The 23,914-nt window shown below is 31.9% G+C and overlaps 1 protein-coding gene and 1 long non-coding RNA gene across 6 annotated transcripts; one reads left to right on the forward strand and one right to left on the reverse strand.

Moving 5' to 3' along the window:
- Positions 1-17,629, forward strand: Mtl (Rac family small GTPase Mtl). 5 transcript variants are annotated; one of them, XM_023171717.2, is made up of 4 exons: positions 1-110; positions 396-521; positions 692-924; positions 10,288-17,629. In XM_023171717.2, the coding sequence occupies exons 2-4, from the start codon at positions 406-408 to the stop codon at positions 10,524-10,526; spliced, it is 588 nt and encodes a 195-aa protein (XP_023027485.1). In that variant the 5' UTR covers positions 1-110; positions 396-405; the 3' UTR covers positions 10,527-17,629. The 5 variants fall into 5 exon arrangements, with proteins under 5 accessions (XP_023027485.1, XP_023027484.1, XP_023027483.1 ...); XM_023171716.2 differs by having other exon boundaries at positions 108-197; XM_023171715.2 differs by lacking the exon at positions 1-110 and adding an exon at positions 155-294.
- A 1,125-nt stretch (positions 17,630-18,754) lies between these two features.
- Positions 18,755-19,473, reverse strand: LOC141484158 (uncharacterized). Its single transcript, XR_012466508.1, has 2 exons — positions 19,055-19,473; positions 18,755-18,998 (listed from the first exon to the last, which is right to left on the reverse strand). It is a non-coding gene; the product is annotated as an uncharacterized lncRNA (long non-coding RNA).
- Between the last annotated feature and the right edge of the window lie 4,441 nt (positions 19,474-23,914).

The raw sequence follows: 23,914 nt of genomic DNA on the forward strand, positions 1-23,914 counted from the left end.
TCAATAGAATAATATGATTGCTCACAAATCGATCACTTCCTGCTAGTGCTCACACTTTTACCCGTAGCAATTTTCTTTATTGTTCTTGAATTTTGCAGCTCCACCTTGTGGTAATGATTCCCTGAATTAATTTAATTCCACTTATTTATCTATTGGATTTTATTTCGAAAAATAGTTGTTTTGTGAAGTCAAAGAAAGTAAATGGTTTATTCTATTAAAAAAAGAAATAATCATTATAATTTTGTCGTCCAACAAAATATTCATAGGGAATTTTAAAAAAATACCGTCTAACTGGTAATGAATCAGCCCTGCCCACAATTTTTAGGTTACATGATTTTCGATGTTGTGATTTCAGTCATATACTCATATTCATAACGTCTATGTTTTCATTCTAGAAAGGTTAATATGTCTTCAGGCCGGCCCATTAAATGTGTTGTAGTTGGAGATGGAACTGTTGGGAAGACATGTATGCTTATTTCATATACTACAGATAGCTTTCCCGGAGAATATGTACCAACAGTGTAAGTTAAATATGTATATTTTATATATAAGCAGAACACGTCGTATACACATATATCTGGTTAATGATTAGAATACTGATCCCCAAGGTACTTCTTGACCAATTTCATTGGGTCTGTAGCTTGGAAACTTGAATATTATTACAGGACAAATCAATTTTGTAACCTTTTAGATTCGACAACTATTCAGCACCCATGGTAGTTGATGGTATATCAGTAAGCTTAGGATTGTGGGATACGGCAGGACAAGAAGACTATGATAGATTACGACCTCTTTCTTATCCACAAACAGATGTTTTCCTAATATGTTTCAGCGTAGCATCTCCCTCTTCATTTGAAAATGTTACTTCCAAGTGGTATCCTGAAATCAAACATCACTGTCCAGATGCACCCATGATATTAGTGGGTGAGTAGTTTAATGTAGTTTAAAGGGCTACTCAAATTCTAGTCTATGCATGAGGATCTCGTAAATGGTTAGGGAGTAGGTTAAAGTGTGTAAGTGTGTTGAAGCACCCTCAACATTGTAATTTTCAACATTGACCTGTATTTTTTATAGCATTTTATTGATGACTAATGTTCATATAATAACGTTATAGTTTTTTTTTTATTTTCCTGAAAGTTTTGAAAATCTGATAAATAAATAAAATGTACCACAACTTGTTTTCAAAACCTTCTATAAGTACCTGAAATATGTTTGGACAAACCCTAAAAATGGACCAAGGAAGTCGTTGGTTCGACAATGTGAGTATTCCTGTTTTGTCTTCATAATGAAGTAGCAGACCCGGCAAACTTTGTTCCGTCTAAAGGTATTTCATTACCTGTTCATTATTTTGCAGCAGCTGCAAAAACCGTTAGTCAGTATTCGAGGTACAGAGCAGTTAACAACATCATTTATAAAAATACATGTGCAGGTTAAGTTACTGTGACAACAGTACCTGCAGCTAATTCAACATAGTCGCAGAAAAACCTCAGATAATATTCCAGAGTTCAATTATCAGAACCATACAAAAATACCATTTTTGCAAAAAAAGATTATCCAACGAGAAAACCAAGTACAAAATGAAAATGTTAATGGAAAGATTGCAGTCACAAGAATTTTCCTATAAACAAGATGCTGATGCTAATATAATTAAGACCTCGGTAGAAAGCATGGTAAATTCATTATTGGACGATAATTTTTTTTAAATTTGGCCAATATTTTTTATAAAAAAGTTGCAATTAAATCTATTTATAAATGTAAAAATGACAGATAGGTTTCAAAAATATCTATTGGCCAAAATTAAATCATCTTTCATATTCGAAAATCTCCCACTCATAGAAGATGCAGCAGAATAACATCGTTATAGGGCATATTATAACTTTCAGACTTGGCTGGGTAACGAACTAACAACAGATTGGGGCTGGAAGCAACATCAACGTGCCGTTATGCCCAAATTCACAGAAAAGGAATTAATTCCGGAAATATTGCTCAGAACTATTTGCTGCACCTGTGAAACTGGATGTAATAATAATAATAATAATATTTATTAACTTCTCTCGTTAAAAAGTATAAAATTTATTTCACAAAATAGTACACAGTAACAAGGAAGACGTCCATAGTGTGTAAAACACAATAAACATAATACAATACAAATTAAAAAAATGGAGTGTAAAACATATTAAATATAAAACAATACAAATTTAAAAACATTTACCGTCTAACATACAAATGGGGTGTAAAACATAATAAATATATTACAATACAAATTTATAACATTTATAGTCAACATACATATGAGAGGGTAAATTGTTTACTAATAGCTGCCCGTCTAGAGTGAAGAATTATTGATTTGCAAAAAATTCATTGATGGTGTAGCAGTTTTTTTGGATGAGATAGGCTTTCAATCGTGCTTTAAAAATCGAAATATTAGGAGATTCTCTCACTGTGCCGTCCAACTTATTGAAAAATTTTGGGCCAAGGTATAGATAACTTTTCTGAAAAAGTGCAGTCCGATGTGCAGCAGTTACCAAAAAATTTTTTGATCGAGTTGAGTAGCCATGATTTTCTCGATTCGCTTCAAATGAAGATATATTTTTGAACACATAAATACATGATTCATATATATATACAACCCAGCAAGAGTGAGAATTCTCAATTTCTTGAAGGAATCTCTACATGACTGTTGCCATTCTAGATCATCAATTATTCGGATAGCATATTTTTGGAGTATAAAAACTCTTTGTGCAGAAGATCCCTTCCCCCAATTTAGAATTCCGTTCTTATATGAGAATTGATGGTCGCATAGTACAGGCTGAGCAGAACTTCCTTGCTGCAGTGATTTCGCATGAATCTTAGTGCGTAGCAATTTTTTTTCAATTTATCGCAGAGTAGGTCAATATGTGGATTCCACGTAAGTCTGTGATCTACAGTGAGACCAAGTATTTTTGTTGTTGGGCAAGATGTAACCTCCAGATCGTTATATTTAAATATACTAAGAGGGTCATTCCTATTACCTAATGAGAATTTCATTAACACTGTTTTGTTGATGTTGAGTGGTAGATGGTAAAATGTGGCTACCAAAAACATGGTTTGAAATACACAAATTTCTGCTCAATTTGTCATTGTTCTGAAAAATGCTCTAATTTTGAAGAAAAAACCTATGAATAAGTTAATTATTCACATGAAATTGTGGATGAAGAACCAATGCAGACTGGAAAAAATATTGGAGACATAGACAATGATGGTCTTGAAGAATTCGAAGATCTGCTAAAATTGGAAAGGTTTGTCGAATCTAACGAAGGAGAAATCTAATCAAAGAGACAAAAACTAATATAAGTGATTAGAATTTAAATAAAATCCCCTTTGAATTCCATCTTTGATATATAGAAAATAAACTATTTTTACATATTTTTTGCAATCTCTATGTTATAAGATTCGATTTTTTTGTTTATCAATGTAACATGGATTCTTACATTTTTATAAATATGTAGTTCTAAATTTTACTTAATGATCAAAACAAATAACAAATTTTTTGGAATCCAGTTTTTTCGTTTTTTTGCCTTTTCTGGGAAGATTTGTAATGTATATTTTTTCACACAATCAGAGAGAGATTTCAACGAACAAGAAGCATACTGACAAAAAAATATTTTGATGTGGGAATTTTCAATTGAAAGTTAGGGTGCTTTTTCGATATTAATAATAAGGGGGAGAAATGAATATTTCAAATAAAATATTTAAAAAAATTGGTTTTACTTACACGACGCTTTCAAGGCACTGATTCATAAATAATTAATAACTCCAAAAAGAACAAAATTGAGGTATCTTAATGGCTCTTTGTCTGGTACTGTGAAAACTGCCATAGATCAAACACTCTGAAACAACCGATAATTATATATATTGTTTGAAATTTGCTTTGTAACTCGTATCAAAATAATGGAATCACAGTTGATCATCATCTTAAGTCATTGATCGATATGCCGATATGACGTAAATAAAAAAAGTTCAAGAATGTTTTTAGATGAATACAATTCCATATGTATTTTATGAAATATCTTAAGCAACTCACAGTTAGTTGGGATCCTATGGTCACTTATTTTATGTCAACAAAGAAGATTTTTGAACCAAAAAGGAGTGACAACAGCATGTCAGCATTACAAATTAATTTCCCTCAAGAATTTTCAACTTATGATCAATTTATCTCAGTTCTTTCCAATAAATGTCAACTTTTGGCAACCCTTGCCAGTTATAGTCATTCCTCATAGTCACTGGAATACTCAAATGTAATTGCACAATTTAAAAAAAATTGATAAAAGGCTATTCTTGTTTAGCTTCAAATGAAAAAATTTGCATGTCGTTACTGCAAAAAGCGTCATTATATTTAGTTACACTTGCAAAGATTTTCTAAAGATTTCAATACGAGTTACTTTTTCACACATTCACATGTGTTTTTCTCTTTTGCCTATTGAACCACTTTTCATTATACTTTTCATCTGTTAAATGATCAAAATAAGTTTAATAAATCGTTTGTTATTACTACTTTGTAGAAGGTCATCATGAAAAATGAGAAAAACTTAAAGTGTAGAAAACCTAATGGAGATCGTGAAAAAAATGGGTAGTATACAGATGGAAAATAAAAATATTAGAATATATAGGCTTGGGAAAGGATCCAAATATCCAGCACCAATAAAGGTCTGTTTTGAAAATCAACAAAGTAAAGAGAAATTTTGGCAAGTTACCAGAAAAAAGAGAATTACTACCGAAGATCTTGGTTTCGATAACCCTTCGATTGAACCTATATACGTTGACCATGACCTTACAAAGAGAAAATAGGAGCTATATAAAAAGGCCATGAATTTCAGAAAGGAACACAATTTCAGGTTTAACTGGGTCAAGGATGGAAACATTTTCCTGAAGAAGGATTAAGGTAGCAAAGTTAACTTGATTAATGACGAAGACAACCTTAAAAACTAGTTCTTAGACTGGCAAATAAACTTCTTATTTGCTATGCTAATATGCAAAGTTTGCGTAATAAGTTGGACGAACTACATTGTTTTATAAAAACAAATGGCTGTGATATCTTGGTATTGACGGAGACGTGGCTATCTGACAATGAAGTTCAATTTTTTGATCTAGATGGATTTGTGGCTGTTCATTCCTGCAGAGAAGGAAGAGCTGGAGGTGTTTTGGTATATATTTGTGAACATATTGATTTCAGTGTGATAGAAAAAATTGATGGTTTTGATCAATATAATGTAATGACAATTTCGTTAAAATCTTTAAAGCTGCAAATATATGGTACGAATAGACCACCTAAATATCAGTTTAGGGAATTTATCGATATATTTTAGAATATATTATGTAAGAAAAAGAATAAAACTATTGTACTAGGAGATATGAATGTCAATCTCCTGAATGCAGATTTAGAGGAAACAAAAGAATATATTGATGAGTGGTTTTAGAGTATGTAACATAGTTTACCAGAATAATGCGACTAGACAAACAAGCAAAACGAATTCTCTATTGGATCATGTCCTGGTTAATAAAAATATTAAGTGATACAATATACAACTATGCTCTGGGTGATCATAAGCCATTAAATATCAATGTAGATATTGAGCCTGTATCTATAAACCAAAGATACCAACAAACTTTAGTGTAGTTGAGCAAGATTTATTCAAACAAAAATTTAGGGACACGTCACAAAATTGTGAATTCATTGACACAATGGATATGCTAACAAAGGTAATAAATGCATGTTAAGAAGGTTCTAGTTATAAGATAAAATTAAAACATCGCAAAGGGAATGATTAAATGACCTATGATCTATTGAACTTAATAAAAGAGCGAGATAGTATATATAAAAAAATAAAAGGAACAAATCCAAATCTGAAAATATAAATAAATTGTGGATGGACTTAAAGTATTCAAAAATAAAGTTACCAATGAGATAGGGAAACAAAAATCAATTCATATCAAAGCAGAATGGCAAAAAGCAGATAACAATGAAAAAAAACAATGGAGTGTAATAAACTCGATAATAAATATAAAAAGGAAAAAAACGAGTCAATTAAATTAGTTACAGATGATAGAACTATCACTGAGCCTCAAGAGGTGGCAAATATGTTCAACAGGTACTTTACTAGCATAGGTCAATCAATTATTTCCAATATAGATATTAATATAGAAAGTGTAGATTTTGAGGAACTATCGTGTGGCAACTCAGTACTCCTAAAGGAAACCAATGCTAAAGAGGTATCTGAAGTCATAGTTGCACTCAATAAAAACCCTGCAGCAGGGCACGACAACATATCCGTTAAAGACATAATATTAATTGAACAAAATGTCATTTCCATACTCGTTAATTTGATAAACGATATTTTCAAAGCGGGGATATTTCCTGAGATACTGAAGACTGGAAAAGTAATACCAATATTTAAGGGTGGTGATAACAAAAACTTAGAAAATTATAGACTTATAACAATTGTGTGCTCATTCTCTAAAATTATTGAAACTATGATAAAGACAAGAATAATGGACTTTGTTGATCATTATGTGGGATTTGATGAGTATCAGTATGGTTTTATCAAGGGTAGCAGCACTCTAAGCGACACAATAGATTTCATTCATAATATTACATCAGAATTGGATAAAAAAAGAATGGTTATTGCAGTGTTTATTGATTTAAGAAAGGCATTTGACGTTGTTGACCATACTGTTCTTCTGAACAAACTATGTTGCATGGGTATAAGAGGCAAAACTTATTCTCTCATTGAGAAAATTTTAAAGGAAAGATCCCAGTTTGTCGCTGTTGGTAAGAGCATGAGTGAGCATATAAAAAATAATTGTGGCGTACCACAGGGATCCGTTTTGGGACCCCTCTTCTATACACTGATGGTACTGTCACTGAGGCAGGCCGGGCTTAAGGGAAGGTATTTCCCGTTCGCCGATGACACGGTCCTTTTGTACAGTGGATATGATTAACATTTTTTGGAGAACACAGTTAATGAAGATCTCTCTAAATACTCAAATTGGTCTGCACATAATAAACTTGAGGTGAACTCTGCAAAAACCGTTTACATGCTATCTAAACAAAAAAATAGAATTTGTGGAAATTTTGAATTAAGAATAAATAACTTACCCTTAATGAATGTTGCAGTTAATAATTCAAATAATTATAATAGAATAAAAGAAAAGGGTACATTAACAAATAATTGGTGCCCATTTTGTAAATTTTTTTATTAATCAGATGATTTACTCTGGGTATTGACTGACAAATCATTGATTGTTATTATTCATAACTTATTCATACATTCCATCTATTCTTAGATAATGATTATGTCAAAATTGAGTAATTTATGCAAACAAGTTATGTTCAAGGGTACATAATTTGAAATGTTTCTCTTTAGAGACATTAATTTTACTGGTTTGCTGTATTATGTAGAAAAATCAATTTAACAACAATTTACCTTTCCTAATTGAAAGCTCAAATAATGTTCTTGAGAGAAGTCACATATAACAGAAACCAATAATTGAAGTTCTGACATGTTCTTAGTCCAAAGATACCGGGGAAATAAACTTGGTATCACCATCGGCTGGTTACCTTTTGTTTTACTGAATTTCACAAATAACATTATTTGGCTTCAAATTTGGCCAGATAAATCGATTTAAAGGAAAAACACATTTTTGAACACTACAAAGGGGTGTATTTTTAGGAGAGATTAATTTTTGGGAAAAACAGTTTTGGCTTTCTACTTCTTCCATTCTTATACAAAAAATGTAAGAATCTACACAATATAGTAAATGAAAGAGGTAAAATTTCACTTACATGGAACACTGTCATCCTTACTGGTAGACATCTAATGTTTCACCTTAAGACACTTGCCTTATCGGCTCTTCAGCACCAAATCTGAATAAAATTATGCAAGTCTCTTATGCTGTTTCAGCATATGAGAATTGCCTTATCGCCTCTTCACCAATCTGGATAATAATATAAGATGCAGTACTCAATTCATTCATGAAATTACGACGTCATGTCAGAAATGTCATCGATGACAGTACCCAATGAAATTCATTGGCTTATTTGATCAAACCCCATCCATAGGAATCTTGTTTGAATTGAAAGGGGTTATTTTTAGGAAAGAAAGGTTGTGGTTTTCTACTTCTCTATCTGTATACAAAAAAATGTGGGAATCTTCGAAAGAAAGGAAGGAAGCAATCAATTTCAAAAAATCAACTCCATACAAAGATACGTACATCATGCAAAAAAGTAACTTTTAGACACAAACTGGAAGAAAAAGCCCTCTTGAAACACCTACTTGCATATAAACATTGAATTACACGAAAGAAAAATACTTTCGAAACACTTTCATATGAACTCTGAATTATAAAAAAAAACACTTTTCTCCATTCAGTTTGTATTCCGAACACTCGTTACAGAATTGAATCAGATATTCACAGGATAGCGATTCTGTGAATGTGTGTAGTAAAACAATATAATAAAAGAAAGGGTAAAATTTCACTTACATGGAACACTGTCATCCTCACTGGTGGACATCCGATGTTTCGCCATAAGACACTTGCCTTATCGCCTCTTCAACACCAATCTGGATAACATAGGATGATGCACTCGATTCATTTATAAAATTACATGACATTCATTCGCTTATTTGATTAAATCCTAGCCATGGAATCTTGTTTGAATTGAAAGTGAATATTTTCAGGAGAGAATAATTTTTGGGAAAGAAAAGTTTTTACCTGAGCCATCATTTCACCTACTTTTAAAATCTGTCCTAATTACTAATTTCCTCATTGCAAACTAAATTCAATAAAGGGGAACAACTAAAATCAATCAATTAATTTCTAAACATTCCAAAAGGTTGAGTTTTGAACCTTTCTCTTTAAAATGTAATACATCATAATTGTGATTGAAATTGTGCCCCTCTGTCAAAAGATGGTTCCCAAATATTGAATTAGTCTGCCTATTCAAAAAACTACTTCTGTGCTCTTTTATTCTTTTGTATTGTATTCTATTGCGGTATAGCGAAAAATGTGTCGCGGTTTTGTAAACTTTCAAGTGGAAATCTCCCATTGTGTTTTTTTGAATACGTAATGAGTCGATGTTTAGGAATTTATCATGTAAATAGATTTATATTTTCCTTGTCTTCTCTTTACATTTGAAAATCACTTTTTCATCACTGTTTCTCCGCACCGCTATATTTTCGGCGGCGTTTTATGTTGTAGATGTTGTAGGATTTTGAAATTTTCCAAGTGGGGGTCCCCACTGGGGATAAGAGGGGAGCGTTTACATGTGAAAATTAGTTTTTCATCAATGTTTCTCCATACCGCTACATTTTCGGAGGTTGAAATTTTGTATTTAGGTTCGTTTTATGTTGCAGATGTGCAATAAGAAAGGAACGTTGAATATTCCAATTGGGGCGCCAGCTGCGGGGAACAAGGCGCGTTCATAATAAAATTAAGTTACTTTTTTATCACTGTTTCCATGCCCTTAAATTTTCGCTGGGTGAGTTTATATTTGGGTATTAGCATTGCACCCGTGCGTCGCCGGGGCAAGTCGCTCGTATTTCTATATATCTATGCAACCCTTCTGAAACACTTTTCTCGAATGAATATATTCAATAGTCGTTTAAATCTAACGTAAATCGGCACGGTCGCACAGGCACCATTTTCAGATTTTCCTGCAGTAGTTGTGCGTCTTCATACAATATTTTTGTATCTAACATAATTATTGGAGATATTTATATAAATTTATAACTTTTAATAGAAAATCCTCTCTTCCATATGGGAAAAAAGTTTATGTTTAAGAGATTCATAGTATGGTACAAAACTCTCACTAATCTTATAAGAGATTTTTTTCAAATTGTCTGAAAGTTGGCAGAAATCTTTTATTTTTCATTCCCATTTTCAGAACTTACCACTAATTGATAATTTTGAACCTCACATGGTCAAAAACTCCACACATGCCTACATCTATTTACGTAAGGATTTGTGAGTGACCTTGTTGTTCAAAATTACTAATTCTCTTATATTGTTAAAAGTGTTTTCTGGTGTAACAACTATCTGTTGTACCACCCAAGTCAACAAAGCTAATACTAGGCTTCAGTCAATGTTGTTGTAAGAATAACTCAACATCTGCCACATAGTCATTATAAACTAGAAAATTCGGCCTCAAGAACTTTTGTTCAACATTTTCTGTAGAACATTTCTGCAGAATAGTGTGTAATACTTGTCATTTTCGTTTGCTATTTTATTATGTTGAATTGTTTGTTCTAGGTACAAAAATAGATTTAAGAGATGATAGAGAAACTCTCAATTCATTGGCTGATCAAGGTTTATGTCCTATTAAAAGGGAGCAGGGTCAGAAACTGTCAAATAAAATAAGAGCAGTGAAATATATGGAATGTTCAGCTTTAACTCAAAGAGGGCTGAAACAAGTTTTTGATGAAGCAGTTCGAGCTGTTTTGAGACCTGAACCTCAGAAAAGACGGCAGCGCAAGTGTTTGGTTATGTAACCTCTATGTAAGAAATACAGTAATGTTCTTATATATTTAGTTCAGTTTAATATTTTTGACAAGATCTTTGAGCGAGTTTATTTATTTTCTCTAATCAGTGTCTTAAGCAGAAGGGTGAAATAGAAGATAGTCGGGGAACATCACCAATCAAATCGTTGATATTTTTGGTATTATTAATATGTGGCTGATAAAATATTCAGATATATGTGGAACTTTATAAATACTTAAGACTATTTTCATTTTATTTCACCTGCTTTTTTGTGAATTTGTGACTTTTGTAAAATAAAGATTGGCTTTTTGTGTCACAAACTGGATTTCAAACACAAAAAAATATCATCGAATTGACCCTGATTCTGTTTACGTTATTTTATATTATGTTGTGATAGTTTTTTATAATATTATAAGAAAACAATCAATATTCAACTATATTAATTTTCGACTTTTTTCTATTTTCTCATATTAACACTTTTCCACAAAAATAAAAAAAATGCTAAATGCTTTGGTGAACAAAGTTTTATATCAGGTTCTGAGAAATCAGTTTGTAATTATGAAATGTTTTTCTTTAGTCATGAATGATTTGTTTGAATATTTTATTATGACCATTTATATCATTATTTATGGAATTAGTTCAAGATATATTATTTATTTCAAGAATTCACAAAATTAGTCAACAACCATCCTTATAAGAAACATTGTCATTTCTGGAACCAAATCCATTGTTATTTACCAAAATTGAAATAATATTACTTAAGATTGACTATTGGCATATTCTATCAACTACCATATCAAACTGTGATCTTTGTTTGGTGTAAGAATCGTTTACAAGTCTCTAAATGTAATGATGAAAAGTTATCACAGCCCATAGAAACCAGTGTTGAAATGAGTTTTGAAGAAGGTTTTTCTCTAGGATAACGGTATGAGAAGAACTACTTGGAAGTACGAACACTGTAGTTCTCTTAGTGGTTGTCATACACAATAATTCATCCAACACATAATTAACATGTCTGATCATTAGAAAAGTTTGAAGTGGGTATAGAATGACAGTAACAAATTCATACGAAACCAGAAAACAAAATGGAAGCTCCAAAAAAATGTTTGCCTAGAAAATATCATACATTAATGGTTTCAAACTATTGGAATGTAATAAGTTCACAGTGTGATGTTGGAAGACACGAACATAAGTAGAAAATATAATAAAAAGAATCTCAATTGTCAGGTGATCACCAGATATTTTATCTCATACCAAAACATTACCTTGTCGCATTTCATTAGTTCGGACTTTCATTGTCTAATATGATATAAGTTGATTTGAAATACCTGAATAAAAAAAATTAAAAAAGATCAGCTGAAAAATAACAATTATATTAAGCAAATAACTGAAAATACAATGAATTGAAATACAAGCAATACCAAAAAAAACTATTAACACGAGATGAAATAAAAAAAAAGTATATTAACAAGAAATGAAAATTGAAAATTAAAAGATTCCAAACCAAGTTACTTCACGACGTTTCGATTGTTAGTATCCACAATCATCTTCGGGTGATAACTGGACTTATTCCTCCGAGATCTGACTATTTATAGGTCATTCGAGTGCTTTCACTTATCCCCTTTTCCCTCTCTCCGCTTTATCGGTTTTAGCGGAATCTGACCGTTTGGCGGGAGTTAGTCGTGTTCTGCTTGATTAGAGGTTTCCATATGTTGCGTATCTCTACGCTAGCTTGGCCAAATGCGTTGTTGGACAACATATATGCGGCTTCTTTGAATTTTCTCCTAATCCAGTGTTCTTCCTTGTGGATGATTTCAGCTTGAGCCCACTTGATGTTATGTAGATGAGTCCAAACATGCTCTGCTATTCCTGATTTGCTGGTTTCATCTCGAGCTAATAGATAATTTTTTTGATTTTTTGGTTGTTGCTTGTATTTTAATTCATTGTGATTTCAGTTTTTTGCTTAATATAATTTTTCTTTCTCAGCTAATCTTTTTTAATTTTTTTACAGGTTCTTTCAGGTATTTCATATCAATTTATATCATATTAGACAATGGAAGTCCGAATAAATAGGTTTTTTTTATGAAAGTGTATAATTATAAAATTATACACTTTCGACTTTCATCATCATCAATGCTCACTTGTCAGGCAACATGAAGTATCGAAAACGAGTACATAGCACATTTATAATATTTGATTTATATAAAACAAAATAGGCAGGTAGCCAAGGAAATACTTTTTGTAAATTATCTATCTTTTTGTATATTATCTTTCAGATAATACTTTCACTGAACCACATGGCTTCAATCCAAAAATGCATTTTCTTGGCTATCAGCCTATTTTGTTTTATATAAATCAAATATTAATGTGCTATGTACTCGTTTTTGATACTTCCTGTTGCCTGACAAGTGAGCACTGATGATGGCGAAAGTCGAAAGCACTTTGCAAATATTTTATAATTTATACACTTTCATACAAAACACCTCTTCGATTCATTAATGGAAGTCTGAACTAATGAAATGCACCACGAAACATTGTCAAAAAAAACGTTACCTTGTCATTATTATCCTTTATTGATATTAAGAAAAGATATTATATGAGGGAAATATATAAAATATATATAAATATATGAAATATTTTGAAATGTTAATGTTCTTTTTATTAAATAAGTTGTTCTTTGCAGAAGAAAGGTTTTGGATTTCTACTTCTCCATTTTCATACAAAAAAGTGGAATCTTCCAAAGAAAGGAAGAACATAATTCAAAAATAAGTCACACATTTTTTTGAATGAAGATGGAGAAGTAGTTAGCCAAAACCGTTCGTGCCCAGAAATTAGTCTCTCCTAAAAATCTACCCCTTTCAATTTAAGTTGTTCTTTTTCTTAACTATTTTACTTCAGGTGAATTTAGAATGAATTTTTTGACTAATTTTGTGCTATTCTCCTTTTATATATATATATATATATATATATATATATATATAAAATCTAGAAAGGTTAATGCAGTCAAGCTGCTGGAAAATAATTCCATGAAAATCAAAAAATAAATAGATAAGTACTCTTTGATCATTCCCATATTGATTTCAATTTAAGAGCCACCGGTATACAGCTGTTTCAGCCTATTTTGTCTTCAATCGAGGACCGCCTGCCCGGTACTGACGATGCCCAATAGGCTGAAACAGCTGTATACCGGTGGCTCTTAAATTGAAATCAATATGGGAATGATCAAAGAGTACTTATCTATTTATATATATATATATATATATATATATATATATATATATATATATATATATATATATATATATATATATATATATACATATATATATAGTAGACCCATTTAAACTGGAAGCAATCTTATAAATAAAACATATATTTCAACCGATTGGTTTTTTTTCAAGACATTCAAGAAGTCTACTAGAACACCAAATTTTATGAATGAGTCTACGTTTTCAGAACCCACTTTTATTTTTCAATGTCGAAAATAAAAAAAAAAGTATTAGCGATATTTTGATTCTGACAGCACTGGATTCACGTGAATAATTATCATTTATGTCAGAATTACATCTGAATGCCTCCTTAAAAAAAAATATAAGAGAATAAAATTCGAAAAATATGCCATTTATTTATCCCACATATTTCATTTTAGAGTTTACATCAAAATTCTGATTACTCTAGTTTTTGTTTTATCATTTTCATAATTTCATCAAAACCTACTAAAAACGTTATGAGTTAAGAAAGTTTGATGTTTCAAACATTCTATACTTTTAACTTTTTCAATGATGAACAGATTTCGATGAAATTCTGAACAGTGATAAATCTAAAACCTGCTGAATCCAGTGGAGTAGTCAGAATTTTGGTTTTAGTTTTTAATACCTATTAACGTAAATATTTCTAAAATACAAATCATGAAACTATAAAACAACAAAAATTAATTGGCGCTCCGGGCGCATTTGCTTGTTCAGCTGCAGGAACACCTGGAAAAACCTGCAGTACCACATCATCTGAAGATCTTGATCTGCCGATATCCTCTTTCTCATAAAACAAAATCTAGGGTGTCTCCAGTGGCTCCACTAAATTCAATGCATCGCCAGAACACTTAGTGACACGACTATCGTCAAATTTAAACCAGTCCGTTTCGTCTTTGACCAATGCATAATAATGACCAGATTCAACGCCAAAACCACAGTGAACAATGACTGCATGAAGATTATAACTGTGTATATCTATTTCGAACATTCATATGAGTTTGGTGCTTCCGTCAGAGGTTGAGTCATGTTTGAAGATCATCAGTGTTATTATTAGATTGACTGGTGCCTCAGTCAGTTTGGCGCATATTTAGCAATACAGTCGAACATCACCTGTTGAAAGTTCCATTTCAGATGATTTAACAATAAGCTTTTCATGGACTGGTTATTAGTCATATTAGGAAATGCTAGTTGAAGCTCCAGAAATTCACATACGTTTTTGGGATAATCAATAATATTCATATAATTTTTTCAAAGAGGAACGCATTTCATTGACCTTGAAAATAAAGACTCATTCATGAAATTTGGTGTTCTATTAGACTTCTTGAATTTTAAATGGGTTTCACTGTAGATATATGGCCCTCTTCATGAAGTAGGAGCAGTAACAAATCTTGATAATATCGAGATGATGGCAAAATGCTGACATTTTCTTCAAATGTGGATGAACACCCGGATAATTCTTGAAGTTGCATTTAATAACAAATGGTTTGTTCACTCTGGTATATGTCGAGCTTTTAACAATGTTTATTGCCTTCTTTAGGACAACTGAAACCTTTTTCTACTTACTATTGTGACGATGAATGAAAAAATTGAATTTATATGAAAACATGTAAAAACTAATAAAATAAAACAATGGAATAGAATGAAAAATCAAGGAGGAAAATTTGGAATAGGGGGTGATATGTTTTTCTTTTTGATTTTTTAGTTTCGTTATACATAGCACAGTAGAACGTAAATCAAGAATGGGCAACACATGTAAGAAGGAGCATAAATATGTGGCAGCATAACTGTGGTGTAATGAGATTGGAGAGAGAACTCACGGTCAGGTATACGCAGTTTGATATATTCGTGGGTTTTCTTCTCATTGCAAACACACTTGTGTTTTTGTACTCTGGACCTGGATGTTACTCAAGCAGATAGCTATATGGCTATGTGTTAGGTGTTTCCTGCGAATGTTAGCTCTTTTGAATGAAATCACAGATATACGGCTCTAGACTTTAACTCTGAAGGTATGTGTTGCTGTCTGCCACCAGGTGTTGCCCATCTTTGCACGTGGCTACATAGTGCTGCTGAAGGTCAATAAGTCAGAATATGTGTCCATGGTTGTAGGTTTCAAGGATAAAGGAATAGTGGATACCGCTAGGTTGTTTCAACAGGTGATCATTCTTTGTAAACTACTCAAAGGTCGACGTTTTGCGTCATCTCAGGGCATTATCAAGACTTTTCATATATCATTAACATATTTTAATATATAAAATAAATCTCAAGAATCATTGAACGTTAGTTACCCCACACGGAGCAGTAACATGTCTTGATAATGCCATCTGAAATAATGAAACATACATATGGAATAACGCTGAGATCCCCAACTTTATATATATATATATATATATATATATATATATATATATATATATATATATATATATATATATATATACTTGATATTTATATTTTCTATTTATTGATATTATTTAAATTTATAGTTTTTTTTATATTGTGAAAAAGATTGAATAATTGTGTCAATACACAATTATTGATTTATTGAATAAGTTACTACTAACACATTTTAAGAATCTCAAAATAAATTCTAGGCAATCAAGTCGTAACTCAAGTAAATGTTTTTTTTGTAATAATTTGAACAATATTTTGTGAAGTTTGATAAAAATATATCAGTAGAGGGCATAACATCAATATTTGCACATTTACCTTCTGTGACATCTGATGAAAGAAACATTTGCATGTCTAAGATTGCTTTCAAACATTGTGCTCACAGTCTTCTTACAATTTAGAAATGTGTCTTTCATATCAGATCCTTTTGAATTTTCTCTTCTATACTTTTTATTGAGAGTATAGGACTATTAACTGTCATACAACTTTTACTTAGTTTTAGTCAAGTGTACCTAGTTTATCTCGAAACTCATTGTAAAATTATTGTTTTGGAGGTAATTACAGTATCAATATTTCACGTTGAGAATGATTTAAAAATACATTTTTCTAGTAACTTTATATCTTTTGAAAATGTTGGGTAGTTTTCGTACCCTACTAGAACCAACTGTCAAATGGTTAAATTGGTTACAAATTATAGTTTTAACGAAACATTTGATATTGTATCAAATTGAAAATAAAAATTTTTTGTAACTGACTCAGCCTGTGCCATTTTGATAATTTTTTATATTGATTGAAATGTTGTCTTATATAATGTTACCACTGAGATATATGAAGTATATTCCTTTGAATCTCTTTTTCTGCTTACTTCTTTCAAATTAAATGCCTGGTATCTGCTCAATAATGAAGAGTTTTTGTCAATTTCCTCCCATTTTTCACCATAAAAATATTAGATTAGAATTGCATTTCAATTAAGTTACTTTCAATTACACAGGTAATAAAGTTTAAGAAAATTTGAAAACTCCTCAGTGAAACTGATTGAACTGTCATGTGTTAGGCTTTTCAAAATACATTTTTCATTCAACTTTCATTTCAGTAATTAATTTTTGTAGTCAAAATCATCATTCTGTATATAAAGTGTATTTTGTTGTGGATCTAGTGGCATCTTGGAAACACGGATAGGCAAATTGTAAAACTGTTTTACATATTTGTGTTATTGTTATCAAAATATTTATCTTTACTGGTTCCAAGACGAAAGTATAAGCTGTCAAAATTTAGCCATGATTATGTGTACTATTATTGATCAATTTCAGATAATAATTTTAAGACCAAAGTAATATTTAATTTCTAGTCACAATTTTTCAACTATGAATCATTGTTCAGCACATATTTTTTCACATCAAAAAAGAAGGTGACTGCAATTTTTATGTGAGATCACCATCTGTAACATTGAAATAAAACTATGTAATTTGCAGTAAGTGTCTGGCTTTTCAATTATACACCCAATTGAATTGAACTTATCTGGGAATCAATTCCAGAGATTTGTTTTATCAATATTATGATTTTGTTCCCAAAAAAGTTATTTGAGGTGACCTCTCAATGCATTGTTCAATAATAACATGAAACGTTTTTGAGGGCTTGAATCACGAAAAATGATTAGTACATAATTGGAGTTTTATTGAAACTGTAAAAACGGGCTATTCAATATGCATGAAGATCTCGTAAACAGTAAGAGTTGGACAGTAGATTAAATTGTGGTTGAATGATACTGAAAAATCAACTCTAACTTTTTGGTTCCAGAGATATACATAAAAAAAATAGAAAATTTATAACTTCAATTTTTCGCGCTCTACATTTTCTATTTGCAGAAATCCTCCAGAAGTTTGAGGAAACTTTTCCTGTCTCTCGCGGTATTTAATCAGGAGTCAATCAGTAATAAAAAATAAGAGTTTTTGTTTTAGAAAAATAACCTCAAACTGTAAATAATATTTCCTAATTCAAACACATATATGACGTTCTTGAGAGAGGTTGCATATTTCAGAAACTAACGATAAAGATTCTGACTAGTTCTCAATTTCAAAGGTACTGGAGAAATAAACCTATTTATTTGATTTTGCTCTCATATGAACTTTTCAAATAATACTTCGTGTATGAACTTGGAATTAAGACAGATACATTTATTTACAGTATGAAAAACCCTAGCTGATTTTTCGTAAACATGATTAATATTATTCAATGGTTCAAACCAGAGCCCAAAAACAAAGCATTCGTGATCCAACACCAGGCAATGCTGTTTTAACCTACCAAAAGTCTCATCAATGTTTCTGGGCCGAACCACGAATACATTTCCGTCTATAATTTTTCTACCCCTTCACAATGAAAAATCATGAAGAAAAACGACTGATGAATCTTATTTATATATACGGGTAATCCCCATGAGGAAAAATTAATGATATAAATACAGTATTTTCTTAAAACTAACTTAACCCGTCATTTGTCGCTACCTACTGTCAAACGTGGTTTGTCGCGCGTGAGTATTTTGCTCACATTGAGGATTTCACCGATTGTATGGGTATTTTAGCCAAAATAATTCAGTAAACAAGTGTATCTTAATAATATATTATTAAAACATTATGAATGTAAATCGTTTTAGCCTAATAACACAGAGCTAGGGGGTTGTTGGGAGTTCTTGGCTCTGAATACATCTTTGACATATCCCTGGTAGTTGGTACTGGAACTTCGTCTGAGCCTGCAAGTTGCCTTATTGATTCCCGCAACTTTGGAGGTAAATTTGGGATAGTCTACTTTGTGCAGCCTGCCGGGCTGCGAGCCATGGAATATTAGCCTCTGAGAAGAAATATAAAATAAGTACAAATTTATGCTATTGATCATCAATAACTCACCATAAGCCATTTGTACTCATTATATATATATATATATATATATATATATATATATATATATATATATATATATATATATATATATATATATATATATATATATATATATATATTATTAAACTCAAAACGATATTTACAACAAAACATACTTATTCGCTCAATGAGTAAAATGTTCACAACAAAAAATGTGTACTACGCGGTTTGTCGCTCGATGAGAAAAATGCTCCCACAAGTAACGCTGATGCAAACAGACTAACTAAAAATGAAGCATGCAGGTACTGACTGAATTTGCTCAACACGAATCGTTCAGGTAAGGATAGAAACTCAGCTAGACGTATGCGCAAAGTTATTCAAATCGACATTGCCAAACTGCAACAATTTTACCAAAAATGTAAGCAAAATGCTCATATAGCGACAAATGGCGGGTTAACCTCAATGTATGTATAAATGTAGACATATATCGATGTAAATATATAAAATTTTAATGAAATAAACTTGAAATTATCATTCTAGCTGGTTATCTAATGAAGTCTGTTGCTAAACTGTTTTTTAAAAGTATTGAGTGAAATGCGTATAATGTCACAATCAAGACGGTTGACTTCTCACATAAACCTTGACATGGGTGAGAAGTATCCATAGTTGGTATGATGATTAGGGACAGCAAAAACATCATTCTTCCTTGTTGAACGAATAGGTACTTCGAATGAGACTTCATGTAATAGATCATTACAATTAATGACACCTAATATAATTTTAAATAAGGTAATGATATCTGTGAAGATTTGCAATATCAAGTATATCCGAATGATCATATTCTCCAATTGTTAGCCCAGATTTGAAGGCAACAGGTCTGAGGAATCTATTTGGCACTGCTTCAGTATTATTCATATGTACATTATAAGAAGGAGACCAGACTGGTGACGCATACTCCAGAATAGATCTTATATAGGCTGGGTAAATAATTCTGATGGTATCTACTCTACTTAGTACTTTACAATTTCGAAAGACAAAACTAACGAAAGTCTCACATCAAAGATTATATCCAAATCTCTTATTTCATTAAGCCGTTTTAGATTGACATTGTCAAGATCATAGTTAGGGACGATTATATTATTTATTTATTATGTTATAGAGAAGCGTTTCAAACCAATGTATAAAAAGTTTGTCATGAGACATAAAAATGACAATAAATACAGTAAACTTTTCTTATATATAAATTCGTTTCAATAAAACTTTTCGAGTTCATCAGTCAAATCGTCGATGAATTCTCCAGTAGATCATATTCGGTTTTGAAACATACATGACCTTATCCTGTCAGAACTCGATTCGTCAGTTCAGTATAATTCAAGACGTGCTAGGGCCATAACATACGTGTCTAATATTCTATTGTAATTCAAAACCTGGAAGATAGAACGAACTTACCTATAGAAGTAATCATGGAATTACTATGGTGCTGTGTACAGAACTGCTATTTCCAACTGAAGGACGAATTCTTTACGCAAGATGAAGGACAGCCAATGGGCCACTTTCACCAGTTATAAACAAATTTTATATGGAGTGGTTTGAAACTCTGGTCATTGAAGAAGCCCCGAATCTGATTGACACCTTCATGGTATGGAACCATGGAAATTCAGAAGTAGACACCTTTCTGAAGCACATCAACTGCATTTGCAGAAATTTGGGAAGCTTTCCTGGAATGTCATCGGAAAACGAATCCACAATTTTCTAGAAATGATATAAAATCAAGAAAGCTTAATGCAGTAAAGCTACTGGAAAACAATTCCATGAAAATCAAAATATAAATATAAGTACTATTCTGATAATTTCCAATTTGATTTCAATTCAAGAGCCATTGGTAGACAGCTGTTTCAGCCTGTTGGGCATTATCAGTACCTTCGGTTGATTGGTCAAATCAACAACGCCAACATAAAAACTGGGGTGTCACACCAATAGGTGGTTCCACTTATGCCTTGCCTGCTTTTACGCAGTTATCTTTGTCAATTACTCTTCTTGGTTCTTCGCATTTTGTCTTGGATCGAGGACCGCCTGCCGGGTACTGATGATGCCAACAGGCTGAAACAGCTGTCTACTGGTATGAGACCCACATCTGACTACTTATTTTGATACTTGCGTGAAGATTATATTTCTAGTGGAGATATCTATTAGGATGTTATTTCTTTCCGTAAACACTGGTATTAAGAGTGTTTATCGATTTGTTGATCATCGAAAAAAGGAAGTGGATTACAAAGTTCCCCTTCGAATTCGAATTGTGGGTTTTTTGTATTCAAATAATTAAAAAAAGCGTTGATGTTAAGGTCTCAGATGGTGAATGCATCACTAACTTATCTCCAACATATCTTTGAGCCATTGTGGTGAGTCTTGATGTGTTTCCTCAAAATGTTTCATAGCAATGTTACTCAGAACCGGTCACGGGGAAGTCTATTGCCATTCCGAATTCTTGTAGATAAAAGTCCTCTTGGTACAGGAAAAATATTTTATCGGCAGATAATTTCAGAAGCTTTGAAATAGCTTTCACATTGATTTTTGTTCTATTTTTCAAATCACTATTATTCTCTAATTCAGTTTTTACAATTCTTAGGGTTTTATCCGTTGGAACATTAATGAACGAAGTTTCGAATGAGTCTCGATGTTCTGAGTTCATCACCAATGTACCAGTTGATAAAACCCTAAGAATTGTGAAACAGAAATAAGGAATTAATAGTGATATGAAAAATAGAACAAAATTGAATGTGGAAGCTATTGTGGAGTTCTGACTAACATTTTGAGGAAACATACATCGAGACTTAACAGAACGGCCCAAATATATGGTGGAGATATGTTAATGATGGAATCATAGTGCTTTCTTGAATTATTGGAATACAAGAAAACCCATGATGAAATTCACTTTCCAGTTTGGTCTTTATTACTATGCTTTAATGACTGTTCATTTTTCAGATTGTGGAAAGTTAAACACCCACACAGTAAGAAACACTAATGCTATGTGACTCACTTTGTGTGGGCACATTCTCAATTGTAAACGTTTTGATGATATTGACAGACTGATAGAAACTCAACTTCAGTTAAGATGCTTGATCTGGACTCCTCAATATCGACAACGTATGCACAAAACTGAAAATATACACAAGGGGTAAACAACTGTTATAGTCGAAGTAACCGATATAGTAATTCTCAAAGCTATCGGCGAACTCAAAGGCCAAAAAAGCCAATAAAAAGAAATAATGCCGCTATGAATTAGTCCACGTGGACTAAAGAATTGGCAGTTCTTATTGGATAATTTTTACTAACCGAGTTTTATGATTGACTGAAGAGTCATAAAATTAAATTTGAAGTCATGTTACGGTGACCAATAGAATGTGAGGATGGTTAGAAGAGTCGTGTTGTCAACGTTCAGTTCAGGAACTGATTGCGATTTGAGTGTCGAAATTCGATATTGGTGAAGTTATATTACTTAAAATTTTTGTTATTTGTTTAAAATGTGGCGTCCTTGGACAAGTACTAATAGTAGGTTTGTTCTGGTTCTAACATCCGAAACTGTTTGGAAACAGCGCAAGACATGATGCGTACAAGCAAAAAATCTCAAACAGTCCGAAATAGTCTCGGACACGTGTTTAAACCAGAACGCATTTAAGGAGACTACTGTGCCACCTATCGTATATATGAAGATATATGAAGAGATGAAGACGAGAAAATACTATTGATCATGTCCATTTTGTTATGTAGCGTATCCTTATAGTCAGTTCAAATGTTATCCACCCTCTACATTATTCAAATCAAGTAATTGAAAAAACATCCTAGCAAATAGCCCAAACAAATTTCCACATGAATGCGCATGAGCAACGGGAACTGTTCTCAACAGTTCAGCCTCGAGATCAAAAACGATTCGGGACGGTTCAAAACAGTTTAGGATCATTTTGCATTCGAAACCAAAACAGAGGATTCATCAGTCCGAAACTATCCGCAATAAACCAGAGCGCTCTATATCAACTGCGCATGATCCTGACGTCCTAGAACCTGAATTTCGTAGAACCAGAACAAACCTAGTAATAACGAGTGTGATAACAACGCAGACTTTCCTGTGTAGTGATTCCAATAGCGCTGGTGAACAATGCGAAATAGAGATACCAGTGAATAATTCGGATGCATTTGAATATTGAAACACAAAGAGTATGTTTCAATGTATATAAGAATCTACATATCAAGTTTGGTTTCGAGGGGAAAAAACTGTTCGGTCTCAAAATCTCACTATCGAAATTATTATGTTTTTCAAGTGATTGTTAATTTTTTAGTATTCAGCCTAGAGTTGCCAGCTCTAAAATTTGTACAACAAAACAAACTGTTTTATGGCATTATTTTTATTTCATGTATTGTTAACTAATCTTGTTTAATTTTTCAGTATTCATAATCGGGGTTTTCCAGTTGGTCTCAAATTTACGGGTCTTTCTAATCCACTTGTGCTCATAAAATTCAATGTTCCCAAATATCTTTTCTCAAGCCACCCATACATTTTTAATTCCTTAATTATTCCTTGTATCCCTTATCTTGGGAATTACCCGCTATTATGATTACTCCTACCTATGTTAATCCAAACCTTTGTTTATCCCTCCAAAGGCCAATCTGAAACCCCTTCTCTAAAATACCTACCGAAGTGGAATATTGTTATTTCGTAAAATTCATTCATTACGATTCAAACCTTGTAAGAGTACAGTTAAAATTAAATCTTGTCTTGTCTACAGTACATCTAGTTAGTTATTTTTCTCATCCTATTTTCACAAGAGTTATTGTAATTCTTGTGTGTATTGAGCATTCATACTCACGATAAAACAATCGTGGGTCAAAACA

This window comes from Leptinotarsa decemlineata, unplaced genomic scaffold, assembly GCF_025532065.1.
Source record: "Leptinotarsa decemlineata unplaced genomic scaffold, Ldec_3_MD MMD2_tig00004839_RagTag_RagTag, whole genome shotgun sequence".
Taxonomy (NCBI): Eukaryota; Metazoa; Arthropoda; class Insecta; order Coleoptera; family Chrysomelidae; genus Leptinotarsa; species Leptinotarsa decemlineata.